The 21,935-nt window shown below is 52.5% G+C and overlaps 9 protein-coding genes across 9 annotated transcripts; 4 read left to right on the plus strand and 5 right to left on the minus strand.

Moving 5' to 3' along the window:
- Positions 1 to 203: 203 nt before the first annotated feature.
- Positions 204 to 1,760, plus strand: P153DRAFT_381480 (uncharacterized protein; the record flags this gene model as incomplete). Its single annotated transcript, XM_033670047.1, has 1 exon — positions 204 to 1,760. One exon carries the CDS (start codon positions 204 to 206, stop codon positions 1,758 to 1,760), a length of 1,557 nt encoding a protein of 518 aa, XP_033528687.1.
- A 273-nt stretch (positions 1,761 to 2,033) lies between these two features.
- Positions 2,034 to 4,679, minus strand: P153DRAFT_109333 (uncharacterized protein). Its single transcript, XM_033661895.1, has 2 exons — positions 3,647 to 4,679; positions 2,034 to 3,592 (listed from the first exon to the last, which is right to left on the minus strand). The coding sequence occupies exons 1-2, from the start codon at positions 4,528 to 4,530 to the stop codon at positions 2,293 to 2,295; spliced, it is 2,184 nt and encodes a 727-aa protein (XP_033528688.1). The 5' UTR covers positions 4,531 to 4,679; the 3' UTR covers positions 2,034 to 2,292.
- Positions 4,680 to 6,490: 1,811 nt separating this feature from the next.
- P153DRAFT_372744 (HlyIII-domain-containing protein) lies at positions 6,491 to 8,056 on the minus strand (the record flags this gene model as incomplete). The annotated part of the gene is made up of 2 exons (XM_033669419.1): positions 6,491 to 7,825; positions 7,877 to 8,056. The coding sequence occupies 2 exons, from the start codon at positions 8,054 to 8,056 to the stop codon at positions 6,491 to 6,493; spliced, it is 1,515 nt and encodes a 504-aa protein (XP_033528689.1).
- Positions 8,057 to 9,683: 1,627 nt separating this feature from the next.
- On the plus strand, positions 9,684 to 12,208 carry P153DRAFT_281041 (uncharacterized protein; the record flags this gene model as incomplete). Its single annotated transcript, XM_033663119.1, has 3 exons — positions 9,684 to 9,881; positions 10,086 to 10,330; positions 10,501 to 12,208. The coding sequence occupies 3 exons, from the start codon at positions 9,684 to 9,686 to the stop codon at positions 12,206 to 12,208; spliced, it is 2,151 nt and encodes a 716-aa protein (XP_033528690.1).
- A 244-nt stretch (positions 12,209 to 12,452) lies between these two features.
- Positions 12,453 to 14,778, minus strand: P153DRAFT_353471 (glycoside hydrolase family 47 protein; the record flags this gene model as incomplete). Its single annotated transcript, XM_033666441.1, has 3 exons — positions 12,453 to 12,701; positions 12,795 to 14,131; positions 14,193 to 14,778. The coding sequence occupies 3 exons, from the start codon at positions 14,776 to 14,778 to the stop codon at positions 12,453 to 12,455; spliced, it is 2,172 nt and encodes a 723-aa protein (XP_033528691.1).
- Positions 14,779 to 15,218: 440 nt separating this feature from the next.
- P153DRAFT_109418 (Metallo-hydrolase/oxidoreductase) lies at positions 15,219 to 16,567 on the plus strand. The gene is made up of 2 exons (XM_033661896.1): positions 15,219 to 15,270; positions 15,379 to 16,567. The coding sequence occupies exon 2, from the start codon at positions 15,417 to 15,419 to the stop codon at positions 16,455 to 16,457; it is 1,041 nt and encodes a 346-aa protein (XP_033528692.1). The 5' UTR covers positions 15,219 to 15,270; positions 15,379 to 15,416; the 3' UTR covers positions 16,458 to 16,567.
- Positions 16,568 to 16,813: 246 nt separating this feature from the next.
- On the minus strand, positions 16,814 to 17,410 carry P153DRAFT_281304 (ribosomal protein L38e; the record flags this gene model as incomplete). The annotated part of the gene is made up of 3 exons (XM_033663135.1): positions 16,814 to 16,869; positions 16,988 to 17,116; positions 17,347 to 17,410. 3 exons carry the CDS (start codon positions 17,408 to 17,410, stop codon positions 16,814 to 16,816), a joined length of 249 nt encoding a protein of 82 aa, XP_033528693.1.
- A 228-nt stretch (positions 17,411 to 17,638) lies between these two features.
- Positions 17,639 to 18,354, plus strand: P153DRAFT_420028 (uncharacterized protein; the record flags this gene model as incomplete). The annotated part of the gene is made up of 4 exons (XM_033672217.1): positions 17,639 to 17,850; positions 17,943 to 18,036; positions 18,088 to 18,134; positions 18,247 to 18,354. The coding sequence occupies exons 1-4, from the start codon at positions 17,815 to 17,817 to the stop codon at positions 18,352 to 18,354; spliced, it is 285 nt and encodes a 94-aa protein (XP_033528694.1). The 5' UTR covers positions 17,639 to 17,814.
- Positions 18,355 to 19,018: 664 nt separating this feature from the next.
- On the minus strand, positions 19,019 to 21,154 carry P153DRAFT_428111 (uncharacterized protein; the record flags this gene model as incomplete). The annotated part of the gene is made up of 4 exons (XM_033672703.1): positions 19,019 to 20,071; positions 20,176 to 20,384; positions 20,433 to 20,922; positions 20,975 to 21,154. The coding sequence occupies 4 exons, from the start codon at positions 21,152 to 21,154 to the stop codon at positions 19,019 to 19,021; spliced, it is 1,932 nt and encodes a 643-aa protein (XP_033528695.1).
- Between the last annotated feature and the right edge of the window lie 781 nt (positions 21,155 to 21,935).

Consider the following 21,935-nt stretch of genomic DNA (forward strand, 5'->3'; position numbering starts at 1 on the left):
CAGGCTCTGCGCCACACCTAAATGCATGCTCGAAAAACTCCTCAGACGTCATGCAAGCGTTAAATCAATAACAACACCTCTAGCTCATCCAGCAGCTGTGCATTATAGTCCCGCTCATATTGCTCTGTGTTTTACGCAACAACTGCGTTCGCGACTGTTCCTTTGACATTTGCTGGGCAGACACAGATAAAAGCTGCCCCACCATGACGACCAACACTATCGAAGCCACACCACCTGCCAAGAGCAAGGTAGAGATCCTCACCGATGTTTTCGCGCTCGCGACACAGTTCAGCACGTGCGTGGAAGCTTTCAACCTTATCCATCCGTCCAAAGACAACGACCATCCCCAGAAGGTCGCCCTTGTCAAACTCGGCCTGCAGCAGGGGCGGCTGCTCATCTTTGGCGATGCAGTAGGCATCTCCTCTCCGCCGGCGACTATCGCTAGATATATGATTCCTAGCCGCCCTGGCCTCACAAACCCAGATCCCAATGTCCCTGTCAACTTCGGTGTCAGAGATGCAAGATTGGATGACGAAGTCAGCAATGAGAAGGTCAAGAAAGCGCTGAATGAAATTGCGGGTCGCCCTGCGCACATGTCACGAGAAGAATTGATGGATAAGTTTGGTCTGAGGAGCCCCAAGCATGCTACCAAGATTCTGTATCCGCCGCTGGTCCATAATCGCCTCGAAGCTTTCCGCGAAAAACACGGCTTACTCCAGGACCTTGTCCTACAGAGCGGTATTCGAACCAATTTCAAACGTACCTCAAACATAACAATAAGCCACTGGACTGTCAAAGACAGCGCGCGCTTCGAGCAGTTTGTCAAGACAATCCGTGACGAGGTTGACGCACTCATTGACCTCTTTGGCGTGAAAGAACAAGTGGACCGCGGCACACGCTCCGATATCCGTTGCATGGCCTGGCATCCCGAGCTGACGGGTCCCATCGTCCAGAAAGATTGGGAGAAATTGCGCCTTCTCCGGGAAGCATGTGAAGTTGACTATCCTCAATACATCGAGGTAATCGATATAGCGCTGCAATATCTGCACGAAGAGATCAAAGAATCGTCCCTCGCAACCCACCGCGCGGCGAATCAAGCAAAACACGAAGCTTCTATAGCTGGCGCTACAGGTGCGAGACGCAAGAGCGACCACGAGCTTGCGCCGGGCGCGCCGACTATCCCTGCAGCCGTAGAGGAGAAAACAGCGATCCAGATCGCCTGTGAAAAATCGTTGAATCCGAATGTAGGCAAGGAGAAACGGCCTAGCTGGCTCTCGGCGTTCAAGTTCAAGTCCTGGTCGAAGAGCCACAGAGGAGGAAAGACGCAACGCTCGAACAGTTTGCCCGATGCCTCAGCCGACCCGCAGCGTGCCTTGTCTGCAGATAAGTCTTTCTCATATGATTCCACCGGCGAAGACGCCAATGCCCTCACGACCGTGCGATCCAAGTCTCTCAGCGCCATGTCGGATGACTCGGGGCCGCTGGATCTAGATTCAAGGATGCGGAACCTATCTGTTGATGAGGGGAGAGACCTTCCTGCGATCCAAGAAAACGGCGTTGCGGTCGGAAACCAAGCTGCTCGTTATTCCTGGGACAAGAATGCGCTCGTGCAAACTCAGACTGTTAGTAGCGAAGGTAGCGATGAGAACATGCTCGCTGGTGCCACGACGGTAAACAGCTTGATTGATCGACATGATATGTATCGAGGCATGGGCAGGATTGAGACAAAAGATATCAGGGGGAAGGCGCATGAAATTTAGGCAGATATGTGGAGGAATGGGCATCTGACTTGAAGATAATAACGACAGATACGGAGGTTATGTATAGCTGTAGGGTGCGAAGTTTGCGTGTACTTGTTTCTTGCTTTGTATACCAGGTTCTGCGCGGAGTCAAATCAATGATAATGCTTGGTTACTTATGATATATCCATACGACTTCCACGTCTTGCATATCGAACATAGGCTGTGATCGGATTGTTCTACATATGCAAGTATTCATATCAACGCATATCGAGATTCTCAACTTGTGGTAAACGAAAATTCAAGGTTATTAGGACCCGTGGTACATAAACTTGCTCATGGCGCTCACTCTACATCATGTACGCGCCATGCACTTTATATATCGTAAGCCTCAGCAAAAAGCCAACATAAGCACCTAGAAAAATCCAGACATGCGCCACGCTATCGTTAATCGTGAAATGGCCGTTTCGTCGTCTCGCGTGTAAGGAAAGTTACTCACGAACATTCTTAACCCAAACCCAACGCCAAATCAAAGGTCAAATCAAAACAACCATCAAAGCCTCAAAATTAGCAAGCGTGCAACCAACCTGTCGAAGAAAAATCCCATATCATCACCCTGCCTCTTCTCCTCAGCTTTCCCAGCCAAATATCCAGCAGTACTCGCTCTGCGCACCACTTCTCTCACACTCTCCACAAACACATCATCAGCACGGTTTGCACGCTGTGCCTCTCCCTCCCAATCTGGTCTCAGCCTAGCATGGCAGCCGGAGAAGCACGCGCTGTAAAAGTCAAGTAGAGTCCTGACGCCATCGTCATCCGTTTCCTGGTCTTCTTCCAGGTCCGAGGAGCGCGCTGAGCCGTAGTGGGAGTGGTACGGCATCTTCGCGGCGTGGTAGTGGATCGATTCGACGGTCATGAGCACGGTGATCAGCACGGCGAGAGCGACTGGCCAGTCGTCGGGCTCGCGGTTGAGAAGAAGTTGCTCGAGAGACGAAAGGACGTCTTTCATGTACATCAATGCGAGACCGGGCATGACGGCGCCAAACTGGGAGCGGATGAAACACGGTGCGGGTCCTATGTTTTCATCTTCTGCTCCGGAGTAGTTCATCGTGTGACTCATTAGGCGAGCTAAGTTTGGGCTCTGGGACGGTGCGGGGAGCGTGATGTCACCACCTATGTGTACGAGGACGAGGAGCTTAAGCGCTTGCAGAAGAATACGGGAGTACGCTGATTGAGAGAAGATGTAAACTTCGCGGAGAATTTGCAGCTGTGAGCAGTAAAGTGGGAAGGCACGAAAGTGACGAGTGACGAGGAGCGCGAGATGCATGTCGAGAGACTGCGAAAGGCAGGAAGCAGCATCTGGAGTCAAGACAGCTGGAAGCACAAAATCTTCATGCGTACATCCACTAGATGGCTCTGGTGGCCAGGAATATACAACGTGCGTGTGAATTAAAGTTGGGTAACCCTCGATGTGGAGGGCATGGACTGTGACTGGAAATGCAGGTCCGAAGCCGAAACTCAGCGGGATTGTGTACTCGGCATCAACGGAGGTAGTAAAACTGCTGGACGCAACGAATAAATTGGGAGACCGCATTGTAGGATGCCATCCCAGTCTATCAGACAGGAAGGCGCTCGACAAATCACTAAGGATACGATCGCGGCATGGAGTATTCACAAGATCCCCCTTGTAGTGTTCAACACACGATTTGCATGGCGTTCCTGGATCGCATTTCCCTTTGCGCCTTTTGCAGTTTGAACACGAGCCGATGACCCGCATCAATGCTGCGTGACTCCGTTGTTCAACTGTGAGGCATGTCTTGCGCCCTCTTGCTATTCGACTTGGGAGTCCTTCCCTGCTCGAAGGCGTCAACCTATTCGTTTGAATATTCAGTTCGTACGGTACCCACTCGAGTGACGTTGGCGATGATGTGATTGTTCTGTTTTGTGATTCAACTTGCGAACTACTCCTGGACAGAGCCACGCTACGAGGCCGTCGATGAGTAACTGGAGATAAAGAGAGTGTAGATGGTACTCTCTGGGAGTGTGAGACACCCGAATTGTAGGCAGCGGGCCGGCGGTGTGACCGAGGGATCGTGATTGCCCTACTACGGATCTGCTGTGGTTCTACAGAACGTGGGGCTTGCATAGCCATGTCGTTGAAACTTTGCGGGTACGATTGCGGTATTGGTATTGGAGCCACACCCGCCCGATATTTGTCGTGTTCTTCATTGGGTTCGATCACCTGAGGTTGATCTGCCCATGTCCCACCGTTTGTAAAAGCTTGAGAAGCCGAGACGTCCAAGCCACTGAAGACAATATACGGTTTCAAGGCAGTCTCCGTTACTGTCTGGAGAGGCTGGGTCGATGCAAAGCTGTCCGTAATCCGCTTGCAACTCGTATCCAGTATAGGCCAGTCGATAGTCCGTCCCGGAGATGAGAGGCCATTATTACACGCGTCAAAAGATCCAGAATAACGATCTCCGAACGATGAAGTCGTTGTATCAAACGACGGCGAGGTATAGAATACCTGTTCCGAAGAAGAAGAGCCTCCAATGATCGAAGCCGGTGCGGAGATGGTGTAGTCGAACGAAGGAAGCGCCTCGACAATAGGCAATGGTGCTGACCGCGGGTAGGATTGTTCTGGTAGGTTGTAGCTTGCAGCAAGGTTGCCGTCTTGTATTCCAGTAAACCCGGCATTGCCTTGGAAGAAGGGACAATACGGTTCACTAGTCCAGGCAATGAGGGTGTGCCAATCTTCTTCCGGCGAGTTGTTTCGGCCGCTGTGAGACATGGTACAGGATGGTGTGCGCTTTACGTCAGGCTACGTCAAGGGAACACAAGGCGGAGTAGAGATAAGAAATAGCACAAGAATTTCGATTCCACTTCCCTCACGAGGCGAAAGTGTCAATGAAGACAGTGGCGAAGCGAGACTTTAACGAGCAAAGAAATAAGGAAAGTAGAACCCGTGGAATTTTATCTTCTGGACTGTTGCGCGGCCGTAGACATATACCTCTCTAACGGCGCTCTAAGAGTGGGAGCCGCAGGGCTGACAGCAAAGACTCAATTGACGCCCTTTAGCCCTGACCATATCAACACAAAGGATTTTGACAGAAAGCTATCGCTAATGAGCGAATGAACACTCGAAACGTGATAAGCCCGCGCGAGACTACTCGCCACTTACTCTTCGTGCTCGCCCTGTCGGTCCTTCGAATAAGGCAGACAGTGTCACGTTCAATATCTACTGCCCGGTGAGCCCGAATAGGGATCGTCTTGCAAGCGAATGCGGAGTAGAACGCCACGTCAGAAGAGGAAGGCTTCTGGAAGGCTGGCTGTACTTCGTGGCTGCAACGAATTGGTCGGTGCACTGCCCCAGACGTCCAACTTCCCATGTGAAACAGAGGAAAGTCTGAAATGCGATGGATGGTCTGATGAGCACAACCAGTCCACAGCCGAGGTTGTTTGGTGAAATGTCGCATTACGATGCAGCGATTCATATCCTGCGCCTAGCGGCTATGCATGACATCTCAAAATGATGGATGAGTTGATAACTGATCTTGACTCTCGGTCAACTGCAAAAGCGGGAAGTAAGTTACATTCTTTGTGGCTCTTACAAGCCGCAAAACTACACAATTGCAATTTGTTAAAGTGCACGCAAGGCGTATACAGCTTATAATTCAGGCACAAGATCCCTATACTAAACTTAGTTGTAGTTGTCAAGCTGTTGCCTGGTATTTCGATTGGTCGAGAGCTTGACTACAGTCACCTTTGCCACAACAGATTCTGCGAGCAGCCGGCACACACTGTACGCGAGTCCTCAAGACGTAATGGAGAGAGAAACTTATGTTATCCGTTGTTAATTCGAAAAAGCATCACCACATTACGACTTGACTGCCGCCATAAACTAAAATGTTGTCCTAAAAATATGACAGTACTAGATCATTTAATTGACTTAGTAGCACAGAATGTATAGAGTTGTTACATTCCCTTTGTTTTGTATTATACTTACTGCTCTAGATTGCAAAAGTCAGGACAACAATGCTTGCTAGGTGCAGATGTGAGGAACATGCTATTGAACTTCCTCTGCATGCTGTGTCAGATAGCTAAGAGGCTTTCATTTACTATAACAAAAAGACAGGCAAAACTGACATATAGAACAAGGAGAGCAGGTATGTAAGTACAAGTCTACATTGTGGCTATCTAACAGCAGCCTTTAACGAAAATTTAACCTACTTTATGCCTGAATACGAACATCTTTCTACACACTATTACTACAACTAAGAATGGGGTGGCATTACCGATGGGGTGGATGATTGGTGGAATAGCTTCAAACTCTGGAAGGAATTAGGAGTGAACCTAAGAAAAGCTAGAGGCAGGGTGTGGTCGCGACCGTTGATTAACTGGTTATCTACCTAACTGCGACGTTATCAGCAGTGTGTTGGTTGGGCGGAGCAGTGGACATGAAGGAGGCATGACATGCAGGAGGCTTGATATGCATGCGCGGTCATCGCGGCTTGCCGTAATTGATAGATCCACGAAGACAGATGCACATTTATTCGAACACATGATTAAACATGCTCAAGGCTAGGCATAGTGATAGGATTGAACTGAATAGAATGAAGCGAAAATATTCCCTGTCGACATGAATGAAGGACCATCATAACTACAAATCCCGCGTGCTGCTATGCAATCGAATGCGAAATGTGAATGGCTTAAAAAAGCCTAACAAGTGGACACAACTCTCTACGCTCAATCTAATAAACAGAGCAGCTCGTCTGCGCGCGCGTCAGGGCCGAAGTGAACATGGCTTGCATGGCAGTGTAGTGGAAGACGATACCCCCCAGTACAGCGAAATGCCAGATGTTATGCGAGCAGCCAATATAATCGAAGCTTCCTGGAAACCAGCGCTCAGGCACTTTGCACGCATACAGACACGCGCCGGTGAAATACACAACCATACTCTTGGTGATGGGTGCATAGAAATACTGTGCCCAGTCGAGGCCGCGCGTGTATGCCAATTGACCAAACGGAACGAATCCAGTGCACGCAAGAGAGACATAAAAGGTGACGCGCAGCCAGGCCATATCTGCGCGATTGAAAGTTGGGTGCCAGGGGAGGATAACGCCGCCCATACCGAGAAAGGCTGTCATTCCCATATAGGACCAGCGGGAGACGGGTTCGCAGTAGAAGGCCGCGTACTCGGTGGTCATGATGGACGCAGCGACGAGCATGGAGATTCCAGTGTAGTCGACGCAGGCGAAGCGTTCGAGCAGTGTTTGGTGCGAGATGCTGTTCATGGTGTGCCAGATAGTCGAGCAGACGAGACATTTGCAAGCCGCGAAGAAGAAAACGGCGGCGATAAAAATGTCCGCTTTGGTAGACATGCTAAAGTTGACGCTTGAGGGGTAGAAATAAAAGGCCAAAGAGAGTACCATCAAAAGGCCGAGGAAATGCGACCAGATGTTTACGAGCTCGTTGTGGATGGTGACAACGGACCGCACACATGCCCACTTTCCTTCCGAGAAGCGGTAGCCTTTGAGAATATGTGGGTTCACTCTCCAGGGCTCGGGGAGGTCGTCGTAGCGGATTAGGCCATGTTCCTTTGCGCGTGCGAGTGCATTTTGAACTGCGTGTTCGATCGTCAATTCGATCGTCTCCTTTGCTCTCCGCGCCTTGTCCAATCCACCGTCCACCACTTCCTTTGCTTTTTCGAACCCCTCATCCATCTTCCTTAGCCCCTCCTCGTAGAACTCGTGCGCATAGGTACTTATTGAGCTATCTTTTACCGCGTATGCGCGTGTTTCGAATTCCGTCAGATAAGATTCCATTAGCATGATGCCTTCTAGGACTTTTTCTCCTAACGTCTCTTTTTTCTCCATGGCTTCTTTGTAACGCTCCTCGACTGTTTCGACAAAGACAGAGGCTTGCCGCCGGCCAGCTTCGATTGCGCCATCTGATATCTTTGAGCACGAGTCACGAACGGCAAGGAGAGTATTGTATGCGTATTCGACGCCAGCGTCATAATTGATATGGCCGTAGGATTCTAGGAAATCTAGTCTGCAATTGAGCTCAACCAGGAAGTTGCGGAGCTGTGATGTAAGTCAGTTGTATGGATGTGGGACATGCGAATAGCTACTGACCAAGACCTGGAAGTTCTCTGCCTCTATCGTACACGGCCTTGTGGACCATGAGTGTCGTCGTTGTCGTCCCGGTGACAAGGTATCGTAGTCTCTAAAGGAGGGTCGAAGAGGCTCTTCGTGTGACACCATGACGCCCGTACTGACGGCAGCAGTAGACACTGCCCGGCGCATGACAGGCATGACGGGCATGACTATGTACAGTTGTGCGGGGTTTGTTGAGGCGTGGCAAATACTCCAATCGATAACGGGTTTATCTAGAAAGGTCGAAGATGTCGGCGGACAGGAACGTAATTGGCTGAAAATCGCATATGCTCAGTCTGTCTGCTGAGTACCGTTCGCAGGCGATGTGGGAGGTGTTTTCTAGGAGACGATTGAGACGTTTTTCCGCGAATAGATGAAGGGAGCAATAGGCGTGAGAACCCGCTCGATATCGGATTGGACGGCAGTATGCAGCAGCGGCGTGGGTGTAGAAGGAGCGAATGCGACACTGAGCAATACCAGCGGGGTGCTGAGAGAGGATGAGAGAAGAGGCAGAGGCGCCAGAGATGCACGCTGGACGCTTGCACGGTTGGCGCCCGTCATCAAACTCGAGTTATTAGACCATCGATGGTCACCGCGCACGCCTCGGACGCGGCCATGTGCAAAAATTGGCATGGGGCCGGCATTGCGGCGGATCACGCCTTGGCAGGGGAATTAACATTCAATAGTCTTAGACTGCGACGGCAACAACAACAACGACATGACTTTCGCTTTGTTGTGCTTGTCAAACTACGCTTTTGGAGTTTGCCATGGATCTGGTTACACAGTCTTTCGTCATCGACATGTCGGAAAAACGAGGGACTGAGGCCGGGCTCCTGCCTAAAGCAGCCACCATGGCTTAGCGACCAAGAAGCCTTGTGACTTTCCACCTTCGTCATCGCCGGCCACGGTATCAATCATCCACCCATTATTTCGCGACATGGTTCAGCAGAAAGTCGTCCAACGATGGTTCTCAGCACATGATGGAAACTGCACACCATACAAACACCCTTGAACCACAGAGCCGGCCGCCATCCTCCACCCGTTACCTTGTCTTCTACAGCAACGACTATTCGAACAAGTGTTGTTGCTCAGGCTTCTCTCTATTCGTATACATCCCCCGATACCATTCTGACTCGCGCAACGTGCACTGCAGATGGCTATTCCCAAAAGCAACATGAGACGAACTTCGATCAGTGGTCGGTATACGAGCGTCGCTCCTCGCATCCGCCTTCGCCAGTCTTTGTGAGACGTTTGATCTACTCGAACCCTGGCGTCTTGTACAGTGTTAACAACTCTTCACCGGAAACCGAAAGATCGTCCACGGCTGAAATGCTCGCAGGACCGCCTGGCTTACACACTGAAATGAGCCTCACAGAAGCCTCGAGTCGCCAATTGCATCCGCATATCCGGTGTTACGAGTGTGTTAAATCGAACAACCTCCCAATCTGACACGCGTCCGACCTACAGTAACAGCCGCATGTTCGGCATTTGGCATTGCATTACAAGCCAAAATTGCCGCCAGCCGTATAGTAGTTAAGCAGTTCGCTTTGCAGCATGCAGCTAGCCACCAGACTTTGGCTCTTCGACCAATCGCTAGCATAATGAGATCTCCGGTGCTGCATTCCCGGTGACCGCGTACGATACCCTGCATGATCCGTGGCATGACCTCAGAGACCACAAAGAACGTTAAAGTCAAATACATTAACTCCTCAGAAAGTTCCTCCCTCACTGCCACCTTGTAGCTCTGTTAGAGTGAGTATCAGACACTGGAGAGAATTTCCACACAATGGCGGAACTTGCGGCAATCCTACCTGTCGTCTCTCGCAGCTCCAGTCTTGCGCTAGAGCTGTATCGAGTCGCCGCCTCAACCCAGGACGTTGCGGGCGATTATATCAAGGTCGCGAAAACAATCAACGGGTTTGCTTCAATCACGAAGCAAGTAGGAGCTTTGATCACCGAAGATGACCGTCTACCTTCGTATGAGGTACGTTCGATCTAGCCACGTATAGCACCCCCAATACATACCTTCAGTCGGGATGTGCAAGATCGTCCGACAGTCTTGGTTAATTCAACTACATCTGTCTCACTCCAAAGTTTCCTTGAAAGTGATGGTAGTGGTCATTGTGTGGAATTGTCCTACTTGTCTATGTTCCCGGGTTGATTGACTAGTTGACTAATACGAATACAGGCTCATGAGATTCTGGAAAATGTCATGGAGCAATCCGGATCGGTTTTTACAGAAATAGAGTCGATCACCTCTGCTCGAAATGGCAGCAAGAATGGCTCTCGTTACGATCGAAACGGACAGGCCCGACGAAATTCTGTGGTTTGGCCAAGGTTAGAGTATCTTACAGCTCACCTCGAAACTTTGAGGACAACCTTGTCAGTCCTGTTGCAGACGCTGTACACAGCGCAGAGCATCATGTGGTCAAAGTAAGTTATGCCTCCTTTTCCATATACTTCTCTACTGTGAGCTGGCTTGTTATGAGATAGGACTTTCAGTGTCGGTAATATTCAAGGGTTGATGGATTTCTCATGACCTTTCGAGTGCGGGGATCTTCTTCACACATATTTCATAAGTCAAAACACTTACAACGACACAGGTTGCGTCCGACAGTATCGCCACAGCAGGCGGCAAGAGCAGTAGCGAACGAGAAGATGCAGCTGGAAACGCTCATCATCGAACAACAGATATCAATTCTAGTCGCCTCAAAACTTTACGAACAAGCGCCAAGCCCGGATGATCGGATGTTGATGGAGAGTGACAGCTCTCAAAGCCTTGCCGCTATAGGCCGTGGAAGCACAATACCAAACCCATCTTACCTACACCGATACCACGACACTTATCTCGCAAGTCTTAACATTGCAGGCTCTGTCGAGGACGGATACCTACCAGCGGCATGCAGTATCTCTGCTCCGCGAGTAGAGAGCTTGTTGGAGAGGTGGACGAGTCTGCCTCAATTCGACAATCGCATTCGTGATGCGGAACGAGAAATCCGAATGCAGCAGAGGGAGAGCCAACAACCTACAGTCGAATCTGATAGTGACGAAGAGCATCATCATCGTAAGAGTAAGAGTAAGAGACATCAGAGACCAGACTATGTTCAGCCATTATTCAGTGACACGGCCACAACACCGATTCCGGTAGCAGAGTCGCGACCCAAGCCAGCTGTCCCCGTATCGCATACTTCCTCACCAAGGACTTCACCAAGGTCATCGCGCAACAACTTTCCTGTACCAAATGCCGAGCAATACACACCCAATTCAGCTAGATCCAGCGTGTCAGGCCTCCCCGTCGAAGCCGCAGCTGCAATCGAGGCCAACGAAGAGAACTCCGACGTCGACCTCGAGATCCCATGGACATTATGCACACGCAAGTATTACTGGAAGTACATCGACGCCAAGATGATCAGTTCAAATACCGATTTACCACCATCGACCGCGTTATCCTCGCGTCACCCCTGGACCGAAATAATGGCAAGCTGGGTGTGCAAGGAAGCAATCCGCGAAGCCGGCTATAGAGTCACACAGGTGCAAAAGGAGCGGCGCGAAGGAAAGCGCACGAAACTTGAACCATGTTTTTGTATCGAGCAACCCTTGAAATTTGAGCACGTCATGCAACTCGTCGAACGCACCGTCGAAATCTACAGAAGCACACAGGAGCCACAGCCACAGTTACAGTCACGCCCTACTCCCATTCGGAACACGACCCACCCACCACTACCATCATCCTCTGTCGACCGACCCCCGCCGCCGCCGCCACCTCCTAACGCACAACGAACCAGCGAGATCGACCGCGACCGCACACCTCGACCCCACGCCCAGCTCGAACGCTCCACAACTTCCATACCCTACGCATCCTTCCCGCCGCCCCCACCACTAGACCGCTCGCTATCCACACCCGGCTCAAAACCTTTCCCCCCTCCTCCCCCTCCCCCCACAAACGAACAAAACCCCTATCTCCTCCCAGCAGGCTCCTACCCGCCCCATCGTCCCCAGCCCGCCTCAACCCCCCAGCAACCCGCCTACCCGCCCCCTCCGCACCGCCAAACTTTCCCCCAGTACCCAAACCCCGTGCCCCAGTCCCCGCTGCGCCAGTCGTACATGAACACCCACCCCAGCAGCAGATACGACACAGATCTCACGACGTCCGAGTCTGATAGCGGGGAGCGCGAGCGCGCGAGGAGGCGCAGGTCAAGGTCGAGGTCGAGATCGAGGAGACGCACGCTGGGCCGGAAGAAGAGGACGATGCAGGCGTTGATGGGGGTTGGGGGGTTGACGGCACTGTTGAATGGGTTGGGGGATCTTTAAGGAAGTTCGGAGAGAAGAGTAATAGTCATGTCATGCTCAAGGCTTTGATGTGTTGATGAAAAGTTGATGTGCGAATAGATAGATAGTTCAATACGTGGTTAATTCAATAAATGCGTTTCGTGTTCCTACTCGTTCAACCAATTCCGTGAGTCTGGGTCTGATCTGGCGTGACCACCCCATCGCAAAGTAAATCCAACGTTCAACGTTCAAAACACCTATAATGCAACCCAATACAACACCCGGCTCAACTCTCAGCCACCACACTCTGCCCCTCCTTCTTTTCCTTCTTTTCTTCCTTCTTGTCCTCCTTCTCGGAGGCAACAACAATATTCCCCTTCGCGTCCCTCGGCAGCCTCGCCCACCCAGTCTTAAACCGCTTCTTACTCGCGTCAAAGCGCGGAAAAGGATGAGCCTCAGTATTAAGCACGATCTGATCGAGGGGCAGAACATCGCTGGGACTGAAGAGGAGGTAGAAGTATTTGAGAGTTTCGGCCTAGTTGCGTACGTATTAGTCTCTCGAACAGTCATGTGAAAAAGGAGATATAGATGCAGATGTAAAACAAAACAAAAGGGGAGGGCAACATACCAGCCAAAAGCTCTCCATATTATCCCTCGTCGGCGGCGGCACAGCACGCACATCGCCCACAGACGAGAACCCGCCCCCACCCTCAACCTGCGTGAAATTCGCAAACGCACGGAACATATCCCAGCCCCAGTCGCGGTAGACGACATCACCCGTGATGCGCCACATGTAGAACAGGCTCTCCACAGTCTCGGGGCGCTGCAGATTATGCGCATCAGCGGGTTTGATGACGAAGTCCTTCTTCCAGCCCTCTCCGTCTGCGACGTCGAGGGGGAGGTCAGTTTTGGACTGCAGGATCTCTGTGCGGTACATTTTGGGTGGGTCGTCGAGGTCGAAGTGGGCGATTTCCGGGGCGAGGCCCGTGGGGGTGACGCGGTACATGCCCATGCAGGTTTTTGTTAGTTCGCGCGCGAGCTGCATGTCTTCTTCCTGCTGCTTGCCCCAGGTGGGGAGTTTTTGGGCTTGGGAGAGGGGGAGCCCGCCTGTGGCTGCTAGCGCGATGGTGCCTGGCATGAAGCAGACTAGGTGGTCCATTTTGGGGTGCAGATGGCCTTCTATACCGGATGGTCGCTCTGCTAGGACGGTGAGGTGGGTCTCCTTGGTGTAGGTGAGGAGGTGCTTTTTCACGCCTCTGAGTGACTCTTCCCACATGTCTAGGTAGATGGGCTCTTGCTTTTGTGTTTGGAGGTACTGCTTGATTAGGTACTCGTAGTAGCTGTCGCCTCTGCTTCCTAGTCGGATTTCGTTTCCGCGGAAGGTTCCTTTGTCGGCGTAGATGAAGATGGGGACGAGTCCGTCTTTGGCGCCGTTGTTGTCGACGACTTGCATGACCTTTTCGGCTTTCTCCCAGTAGTGCGACTCGCCGGTCAGGTAGGCTAGGTACTTCAATTCGAGTTGGAGCGTTGTGGCTTCGGCGGTGGAAGAAGCACCGCCGTCTGCGTGAGAGGCCTCGCCCTTGCCATCCTGGAGGATGACACTGGCCCAAGGAATGCCAGAGGGCGATTCAAATGCGCCCATCAGACGGTCTGCCAGATCCGTCGCCTTCTCGAGGAAGATGTCCTCGTCCTTTGCATCGTCGGATTTCAGGCCGGGCAGCGTCTCTTGTAGGTAGTGTGCCGACAGCAGGCCGCCGAGCATGCGTATTGTGGTTTCGAACGTGTTTACGTCCTGCTTCTTGTCGTAGTCGAGGGTTGTGGATATCCACTCGCGCGCGTGTTTGAGTTCCTTCTTGAGGCCCATGATCATCAGGGTGTCGAGCGCATCGACAATGATCCAGCCGAGACCATTGGGTTCAGCCATGTAGCGGCCTTTGCGGGAGATGGGGTGGTATTCGTCGTAGCCTGCTTCTGTTAGCATTCACGCCTGGAGTATTGTCTCCGCGCAAGATGGATGTGGACGCACCCCAGCCATGCTCCTCGTATGCGGTCCAGCTCAGCAAGAAGGCATCCCTCACGTCGTCCCTCCTCTTGTCCCACAGCGCATCGCCCTTCTTCCCACTCCCACTCCCACCCCCTCGGCCCGAAAACGGCACCCACGTCTTCTTGCCATCCGTCTCCACATCCCCATCTTGTGCTGCACTCGACCACCCAAACCAGTAGAGCAAGCCCAACACGAGCAGCGCCACCAAGCCCACAGCCTTCCGACTCTTCAAGAAGCTCTTTCTCCCCCGCGCGCTCCCCACGCCATAGCCGTAACTCGTAGGTTTATCCTTGTACATGGGCAGGCCCTTTTCTTTCCCCGTAACCTTGTTCCACACATTATCTTCGAAGCGGCGCTGCGCAGTCTCGAGGGTGGGCACGTTGCGCGGAATGGCAAAGGACATGTCGCTGTCCTGGAGCGCCTGCTTGGTCGCCTCGACGGCCTGCTTGGTGGACGCAAGGGCCTTCTCGGTGGTTTTGGCGGCGGCGTTCTGGAGCAGCAGGAAGGCAGAGGGGGTTGCTAGCGATGCTTTGTTGCGGAGGTTGAATGGGTCGCGTGTTGAGTGCATTGGACTGCGCCCGTCCAATTGCGCCTCAAGTGGGTTCAGAGATGCTGCTCTGACGGCGTCATTTTTCGCGGGATTCAATTACACCCAGTCTTGACTCGTTGACCAGACAGGTGTTCAATGCATTGCTTCCGAAAGGGGACGCTGGGACAGGGATCAAGCTTCCGAAACCCAGCGTTTCGTCGCCAGCCACAACTGCTCGTTTGACAGGGCAGCTGCACCCCACAGCCGCTGCGCATCGACTCCCAGCAGCCTCATTGCTTTTGTATGTCACACGAGGGCAGCGACGCGTAAGAAGATCGACCCTCAGCCCTCTTTCCAAATATACACTCAACATGGACGAGTATAACATGCCGTGGCAGCAGCGCCCATGTGTAGAGACAGCACAGTGTCACCCGCATGATCAACCCTCCTGCAGCATTTTCCCATTACCGCTTTCTGTCGTCACTGATATCCTTCGCATCGCGCACCATGGCGTCCTACTCCCGCGATGAAGTGTGCTTCCTATTCTTTGCCCTCTTCTCCTGCTTCCCTCTCTACCACCGCTGCACACCTAGATCCCCCCACAGAGGCTCCGTAAGCTCACACGAACCGCTGCACAAGGAAAAGAAACAATCAAGTCTATTCCGACAGCAGCAGTCATGAAGCACATCCAGATCTCGCCCGACACGTCAGGCCCGCCTGTCAAGGACCAACCCTCCGTCCCCGCCTCTCTCCCCGACGCCAAGGAGACCAAGATCCACCCCGCAAATGCTCCCAACGCCGCGACAAACGCCTCGCTCTTCTTCGTCGGCACGGCCACCACGATCCTCGAATGGGAGGGCCTGCGAATCCTCACAGATCCAAACTTCCTGCACGCAGGCGACCACGTGCACCTCGGGCCCGGCGTCAACGCAACAAGACAGACGAACCCAGCCATCGACCTGGAAGAGCTGCCGCGCATCGACGCAATCCTGCTCTCGCACTACCACGAAGACCACTTCGACCGTAAAGTCGAAGACAAGCTCTCCCGCTCAATACCCATCATCACCACCCCGCATGCAAAAGACCACCTGAGCAACAAGGGCGACGAGTCCTTTACCAACGTCCACGCCCTCGCCGTCTGGGACAGCCTGGTCCTCGACATCGCCTCGCCGCGCGCCAATGCGCAAACCCCCAGCGTCAAAATCACCGGCACCCCAGGGAAACACATCCCGCCCGGTCCGCTGTCCATAGCCAACGACCTGCTCTCCGCCGTCCCGCCGACAAACGGCTGGATGGTCGAGCTCGGCTACTCGGACCCCGCTTCCTCGTCGTCGTTCGAAAACGGTTACCGCATCTACATCTCGGGCGACACGCTCATGGTCGACGAACTCAAGGAGATCCCCGAGCGCTACAAGGATCAGAACATCGACCTGATGCTGATCCACCTAGGCGGCACGACGATCCCAGGGCCCAAGATGCCGCTGCTGATGGTGACGATGGACGCAAAGCAGGGCGTGCAGCTGATGCAGCTGGTGAACCCGGACCTGACTATCCCCATCCACTACGATGACTATGATGTGTTTTTGAGCCCGTTGGACGACTTCAAGAAGGCTGTGCATGCGGCGGGGCTGGATGGCAAGGTCGTGTATCTCGATCGGAAGGATCAGTTTCGGTTCAATGTCAAGCAGGATGGGAAGGCGAAGCAGACGCTGCAATAGTTCTGGACGATTGTTAGTCTGCTGATAACAATAAATACCCCATCCATCCATCTATCCATCACATGTATTCCTCACCACACGCTCAACACAGAATGACAGACAGACAAAAAGCGAAAGTGGAAGTTTTGACTTTTTTCATTTCATTCCGGGAAACCATGCCCCCCGTTGACGAAAGGGAAAAAAGGGGTTCCCATATGCCATTGAAGAAAGGGTTATCCGATGTTGACGCCCCGTCCGGTCCGCCCCAATGTCCATGTCCATATCCCATGTCCATGCTTCCCCGTCATGCTCTCGTTGCGCAGTTCCCCTCGCCCCCAGTGTTCATGTATCCAGCTCCCGCTTCATCGTGGGGCTGTTTATGCGGCGTGCTTGCCCTTGGGGTTCTTCTTGCCGACGTCGGAGATGGTGAGACCTGCGTGTGTTGTGTTAGCCTGTGCAATGCGCTCGCTTTTTGGTCGCGTGGGGGTGAGGTATCTCGCGGTACTATGTGGTGTGTGTATGTGTGTGTATGGAAGAGAAGGGTCGCGTACCAGGAGGCAGGCTCTGCTTGAGCTTCTCGGCCTTGTCCGTGTCCTTGAGAACGAGCGTGTAGACGTTTTTCGAGCAGCGGACCTTGAACTTGATGTTGTTGACCTTCTTGTTCTTCTTTATGCGGGCAGCTAGAAGGCAATCTGTCAGCTACTTGTTCTCTTCCATAACAAAACTTCCACACTTGTTTCGATCCCATGTCCAATTCCCCCATATCCCATCTGCGTTGAGCGTCTTCTTCCTGTCCCTTTCTTCCTCCTTCTTTTCTTCTTATTCTTCTCCCCTTCCCTCCCTATCCCTCCATCTCCCGCACCCCTCCCCCCTCCACACAACATCACTTAAAAAAAACAGGCACACGTACAGCTAGCATCCTTGCGCCTGCAGATCTCGATGAACTGCTTGATATCGGAGACTTCGGAAGGCATCTTGAACGGCGGGGCTGTGTGAGAATTGGCGGGTCGTTTGAAGGGGGTTATAAAAAGCGACTGACTGGACGTGCGAGTTTGGGAAGCGGGTAGGCCAAAATGTTGTGGACGCGGAGCTCGCTTGGGACGCACGGACGTATAGGAGTGGCGCTTCCGCGGAGCGTTACGCGATTGGGTTGCGGGCGGCGGGGGGGGGGACGACGTAAGTGTGGCGCATGGCATTGCATGAGCGGAACGGGGAAAGACACCGAGGGTTATGGTTGCGAGGGTTTGTTTGTATATTAGTTCACGACTTCCTACGTTGTAGAGGTGTCCTTTGATATTGCATCTATACAATACCTACCAGTACCTACAACAATCACCACCACCTCTCCTTCCACCCCACAACCCAAGCCAACCCAACAATGCCCACCCCCATCGACCGCGCCGTAAGCCAACGTGTACGTGAACTCCCCATACCCTAACACCTCCTCTACCTCGTGTATAGCGTGCTAGACGGGCATTCCCCATCCTACTAACAACCTACGCATAGGGCCCGTTCTTTGCCTTCGCCGCCGTCGTCACAGGCGTTGCAGCCTGGAGCATCTGGGGCCAAGATCTGTTTCCGAGCAGTGATCCCACGGGAGGTATGTTGATTTTGGGAATAGAGGTGCAGGATGCTAACATGTGACGTCTAGATCCGGAGACGTGGACTCGCGAGCAGTGCGTTACTTGGCTCACTAACGTAAGTATCCTTATACTGCTTCACATCATCTCTCGCTCCGGTGTATTGTCTCTTGTCAAGGTCTATCAATTGTTGCGCGTCCAACACTCCGCCTATCTAACGCTCCCCGCAGAGAAACTTGCACCCTTCTCCTATTGCAACGGCCGCCGAGCTCTTGGAGCGCATCAAGGCGAATATGCGAGTGGTCCGTGACGGCACGAATGGAAGCACAGGACGTTGAGTTGGTGTAGTGATGTGTTGAGTTTTGCGTAGCTATAGATTGAAATCCCTATTTGGTCACTTGGACTAAACATGAGCGTTGACGAGAGCAGGGCGGGGCGTTCTTGGGAAGATCGTAATTGTATTTGATACCCTATTGCGTATACATCAAAACTTTGATCCATATTGGTTGTTGTTGATATGGACGAGGTGTGAAGAAGGTCTATGAGTAAAGTGAATTATCTAAGAATCGCAGAGTTCTAGAGTGATGAGCAGATACGTTGAGACAGAGCTCTACATGAAAGAGCAGATGGGAACCTGCTCGCTTTCAGAGCCTCGATAAACTCCTAGATCTCTATCCCCGCCACGGCTGCTCATGAATGTAGAAGAAAACACTGAACGCCGCAACACCTCGCCATGCCATCCCGCTGTTGTTCTCAACGGAGTAGAGATGGACGCAAGTTGGAGGAGACGCGGCAGTCCTTCCACCCAGCCACGCGAACTAGAACAGCCAACTCATATCAGCCCCAAGCCTCAGTAGAGTACCACGGTAGTCGTCCAGCTGCTTGATGGTAAGACTCTCCGAAAACTCGAAAAGACTCCGAAGACCTCCAGGCCTACCTATCCGAACACCAAAGTCTACCCTCGGTCTTCTCCCCACATGAGCATCCCATGGTGATACAAGCTTACTCGCCACCATCCGATCTCTTGAACTCCTCGAGAATCTCCACACTAGCGGTGAAATGCTGCTCGTCCTCGAAGTAAGCGTTCTCCTCTTCCTGCATCTCCCTGGCCAGACGCTCCAGCTCCTCAGTCATGCGCTGTTTGTACGGAGTCATTTGCTCCTCGATAGTTGCCTGCTTTTGAGCCATCTGCTGACGCTTCTGACGCACTTCTGCGAGACGCTTGCGTTGATCCGCGAGCTTGCGCTCCATAGTCATCGGCCTCGGGCTTGGGGAGCTTGAAGCAACTTGAGGTACTATCGTCGGTACTGCGGAGGCTGCAGTGACTTTGGTACGCTTCAGCTCAGGTTTAGCGTCGTTGGCGAGCTCAGCGGGACGCTTTGCGGGTGTGATGGGAGTCGGGGGCGTGAGGGACTTCTCCTGAACGACTGCAGGAGTCGTGACGATAGGGGCGGGCTTGACGACTGGCTTCTTGACGGGCGTAACGGGCAGCTCAGGGACCTTTTGAAGGACATCTTTGACTTGCGCAGGCTCACTAGCCGCGTTGCCGTTGGTGAGTTTGGTGTCCGTATCGGTATCGATCAGGCTGGAGGCCTCTATAGTACCATCGTCAGCTGAACCGGTAGTCTTCTTGTCGGCTGGAATGGTGCTGGCAGTGCCACTGATAGTAGGTTGGTCCTTTGTAAGAAGTTTCTTGACGGGGTTCTTGAAACTCTTCGTAGCGACAGGCTTGATGGGCTTGTTGGCAGTCTTCTCGATGTTGCCGTTTGTCGAGGTCTCAGGGACCTTGCTGCTGTCATTGTCCATGATAGAGGTTGTGACAACACCATCGGTCTCTCCCTTGACGGCATCTTTGTCAGCCATGGGGATTGCCATCTCCTTGGTCGGTGACTTCACAGAAATGTCGGGGGAGATGTGATCTTCAAGGTCCTTGTCAATCTCCTCGTGGGTCTCGAGTTTGGAAAAGTGATCAGGGGAAGCTAGAGAATCTTCTTCGGTAGGAGACTGGGGAGGAACTATGGCCTTGTGGCGTTGTCTCCTGGAAAGAGTGGAAGGCTGTGAGTAAAAGTCAGATATAAGGAACAATAGTTGTGGGCGAAAAGTCGAGGTGACGTAGATTGTCCAAAAGGTTTAAGGTCAAGGCAGCAGGGCTCTCTCACCTTGGAAGCTGAATCTCTTCGCGAACCTTTGCCCGGTGTCGGAGGCATAGGCGAAGACGTACGAGTAGAACTATCTCCGTCGTCCTTGGTTGGCGGCTTTGAACCATCCACAAGCAAAGGTACAGGTTCGAGAGCCAGAGTTCGGGTTTCGCCAACAGCTTTGTCGTACGGATTGAAAGTCAGCTGCATCTCTTTCTCCGCAATGGCTTCTATATTTTGATGTCAGCAGTGTTCGACAAACTACACAAAGCACTTACCATGGTCCCGATAGTGGAAGCGGAAAATAGCCCACGGCGCATCCCCAGGACGCAATGCGGTCATCTTTCGATGCTCACTGCTGGCCTTCACCGAATCAAGGGCAGCACAGTTCTCTTCGAAAGTCAGCTGGAGCGTAGGAGGGATTTCCCGGTAGCTAATCGTATTGATCACTTCATCCTCAATGTTCTTGTCGCAGTTCATGTGGTTTGTAACACCGGCGAGCTTGTGAGTGACATTGAATTGGCGGGTGGCGTATACGCGTAGTTCAATGGTGCCGATGGTTTCGGGGCCGTCGCCTTGAGTCATAACCACATCCGAGAGTGAACAGACATTCATGTCTGTATCAATGATACCCTTGTCTGTCTTGTACAAGAAGGACTCGATCATGAACTTCTTGGGCGGCTTGTTGTCGCGTACGGCTTTTGGGTTGTAGGAAACTGCTTTGCGATGTACTCCATCCACTATAGCGTCTTGGAAGATATTCAAAGTCTAACCAAACCCCGTGTCAGTATTCGATGGATGATGATGGATCGCAACTTACCGTGCCCGAGAAGCTGCCTAGTATCTTGATCTTTTGGCCGTCCTCGACAGGAACGAAGCAGCAGATCGCGTTGTCTATGGGGTCGATGTATTCGCCATACTCCTTGAGCGCTTCCACCTTGCCGTGTACATGGAGGTGGACATCGCACTTGCGATCCGACTTTGGTTCAGCGACTTTCATGGCGGCAGTTGTTTGGGTGGAGTAAGGTCCGGTTGGGTGTGTTCAAGCGAGTTGAGGTTGGGCTTCGCACCTGTTATGGACAGGCGTGGACTGTTGTAAGAAGTGTGGCAAAGATGTTGACGAGGAGTGGACGAGGATTGAGAGTGCGTGGGGAAGAGAGACTGGTGGTGGGGGAGAAGTTTATTTATGCATATGTACGAGTCGAACTGCGGTAAAGGCAACTTTACTGCTATCTTCAGCCTCGAGGTGAGAGAGGCTGGAACTGACGCTGCTGCAGATGCTGTGTGAAGGTGGATCGGGAGTGTGCGTAAGACGAGATGTCTGTTGGGGTGTGGTCAAAGTGAAGAGGTTGTAGAAGGATGGCAAGAGCGACCCAGGCACGCCCATCGTTGATGAGCGGTGGTGTGGAGGCGACTTCAAGCAGCACATATGTGTACAAAATAGACTGTAGGAACGATAGTTGTACTCGTCCTAGTGGAAATAACACAAGTGACGATGAAGTCCACCGCAGTGTGACCGTTGGCAGATGGCGGAAGATGCACTTCGAGGCTTGAGAGGCTTAGGTGCATGAATAAGAACAAGAAGATATTGTGTGAGATGTGGAGAGACATCATGAGACTGCGATTATCGACTATGCACGTTGCGTCCATCTCTTACAGGCCGTGAGCAGCATGTAGCACCTCAGACTGGTGCATCACTGACCTGCTCACGGGGCAGTTACAGACACTGAAAGGAAAAAGAGAACACCCCTAACACATCGTTACCTTTGTCTGCGCCAGTC

The sequence above is a fragment of the Dothidotthia symphoricarpi genome, assembly GCF_010015815.1.
Source record: "Dothidotthia symphoricarpi CBS 119687 unplaced genomic scaffold P153scaffold_2, whole genome shotgun sequence".
Taxonomy (NCBI): Eukaryota; Fungi; Ascomycota; class Dothideomycetes; order Pleosporales; family Dothidotthiaceae; genus Dothidotthia; species Dothidotthia symphoricarpi.

What these genes read in the sequence shown, in the direction of transcription:
- P153DRAFT_109418 (XM_033661896.1), top strand. Translation starts at nt 15,417, where the DNA reads ATGAAGCACATCCAGATCTCGCCCGACACGTCAGGCCCGCCTGTCAAG.
- P153DRAFT_109333 (XM_033661895.1), bottom strand. Translation starts at nt 4,530, where the DNA reads ATGTCTCACAGCGGCCGAAACAACTCGCCGGAAGAAGATTGGCACACC. An exon ending in TCATCGCCAACGTCACTCGA is followed by an intron (nt 3,593 to 3,646) that starts GTGGGTACCGTA and finishes GCCTTCGAGCAG; the next exon opens with GGAAGGACTCCCAAGTCGAA.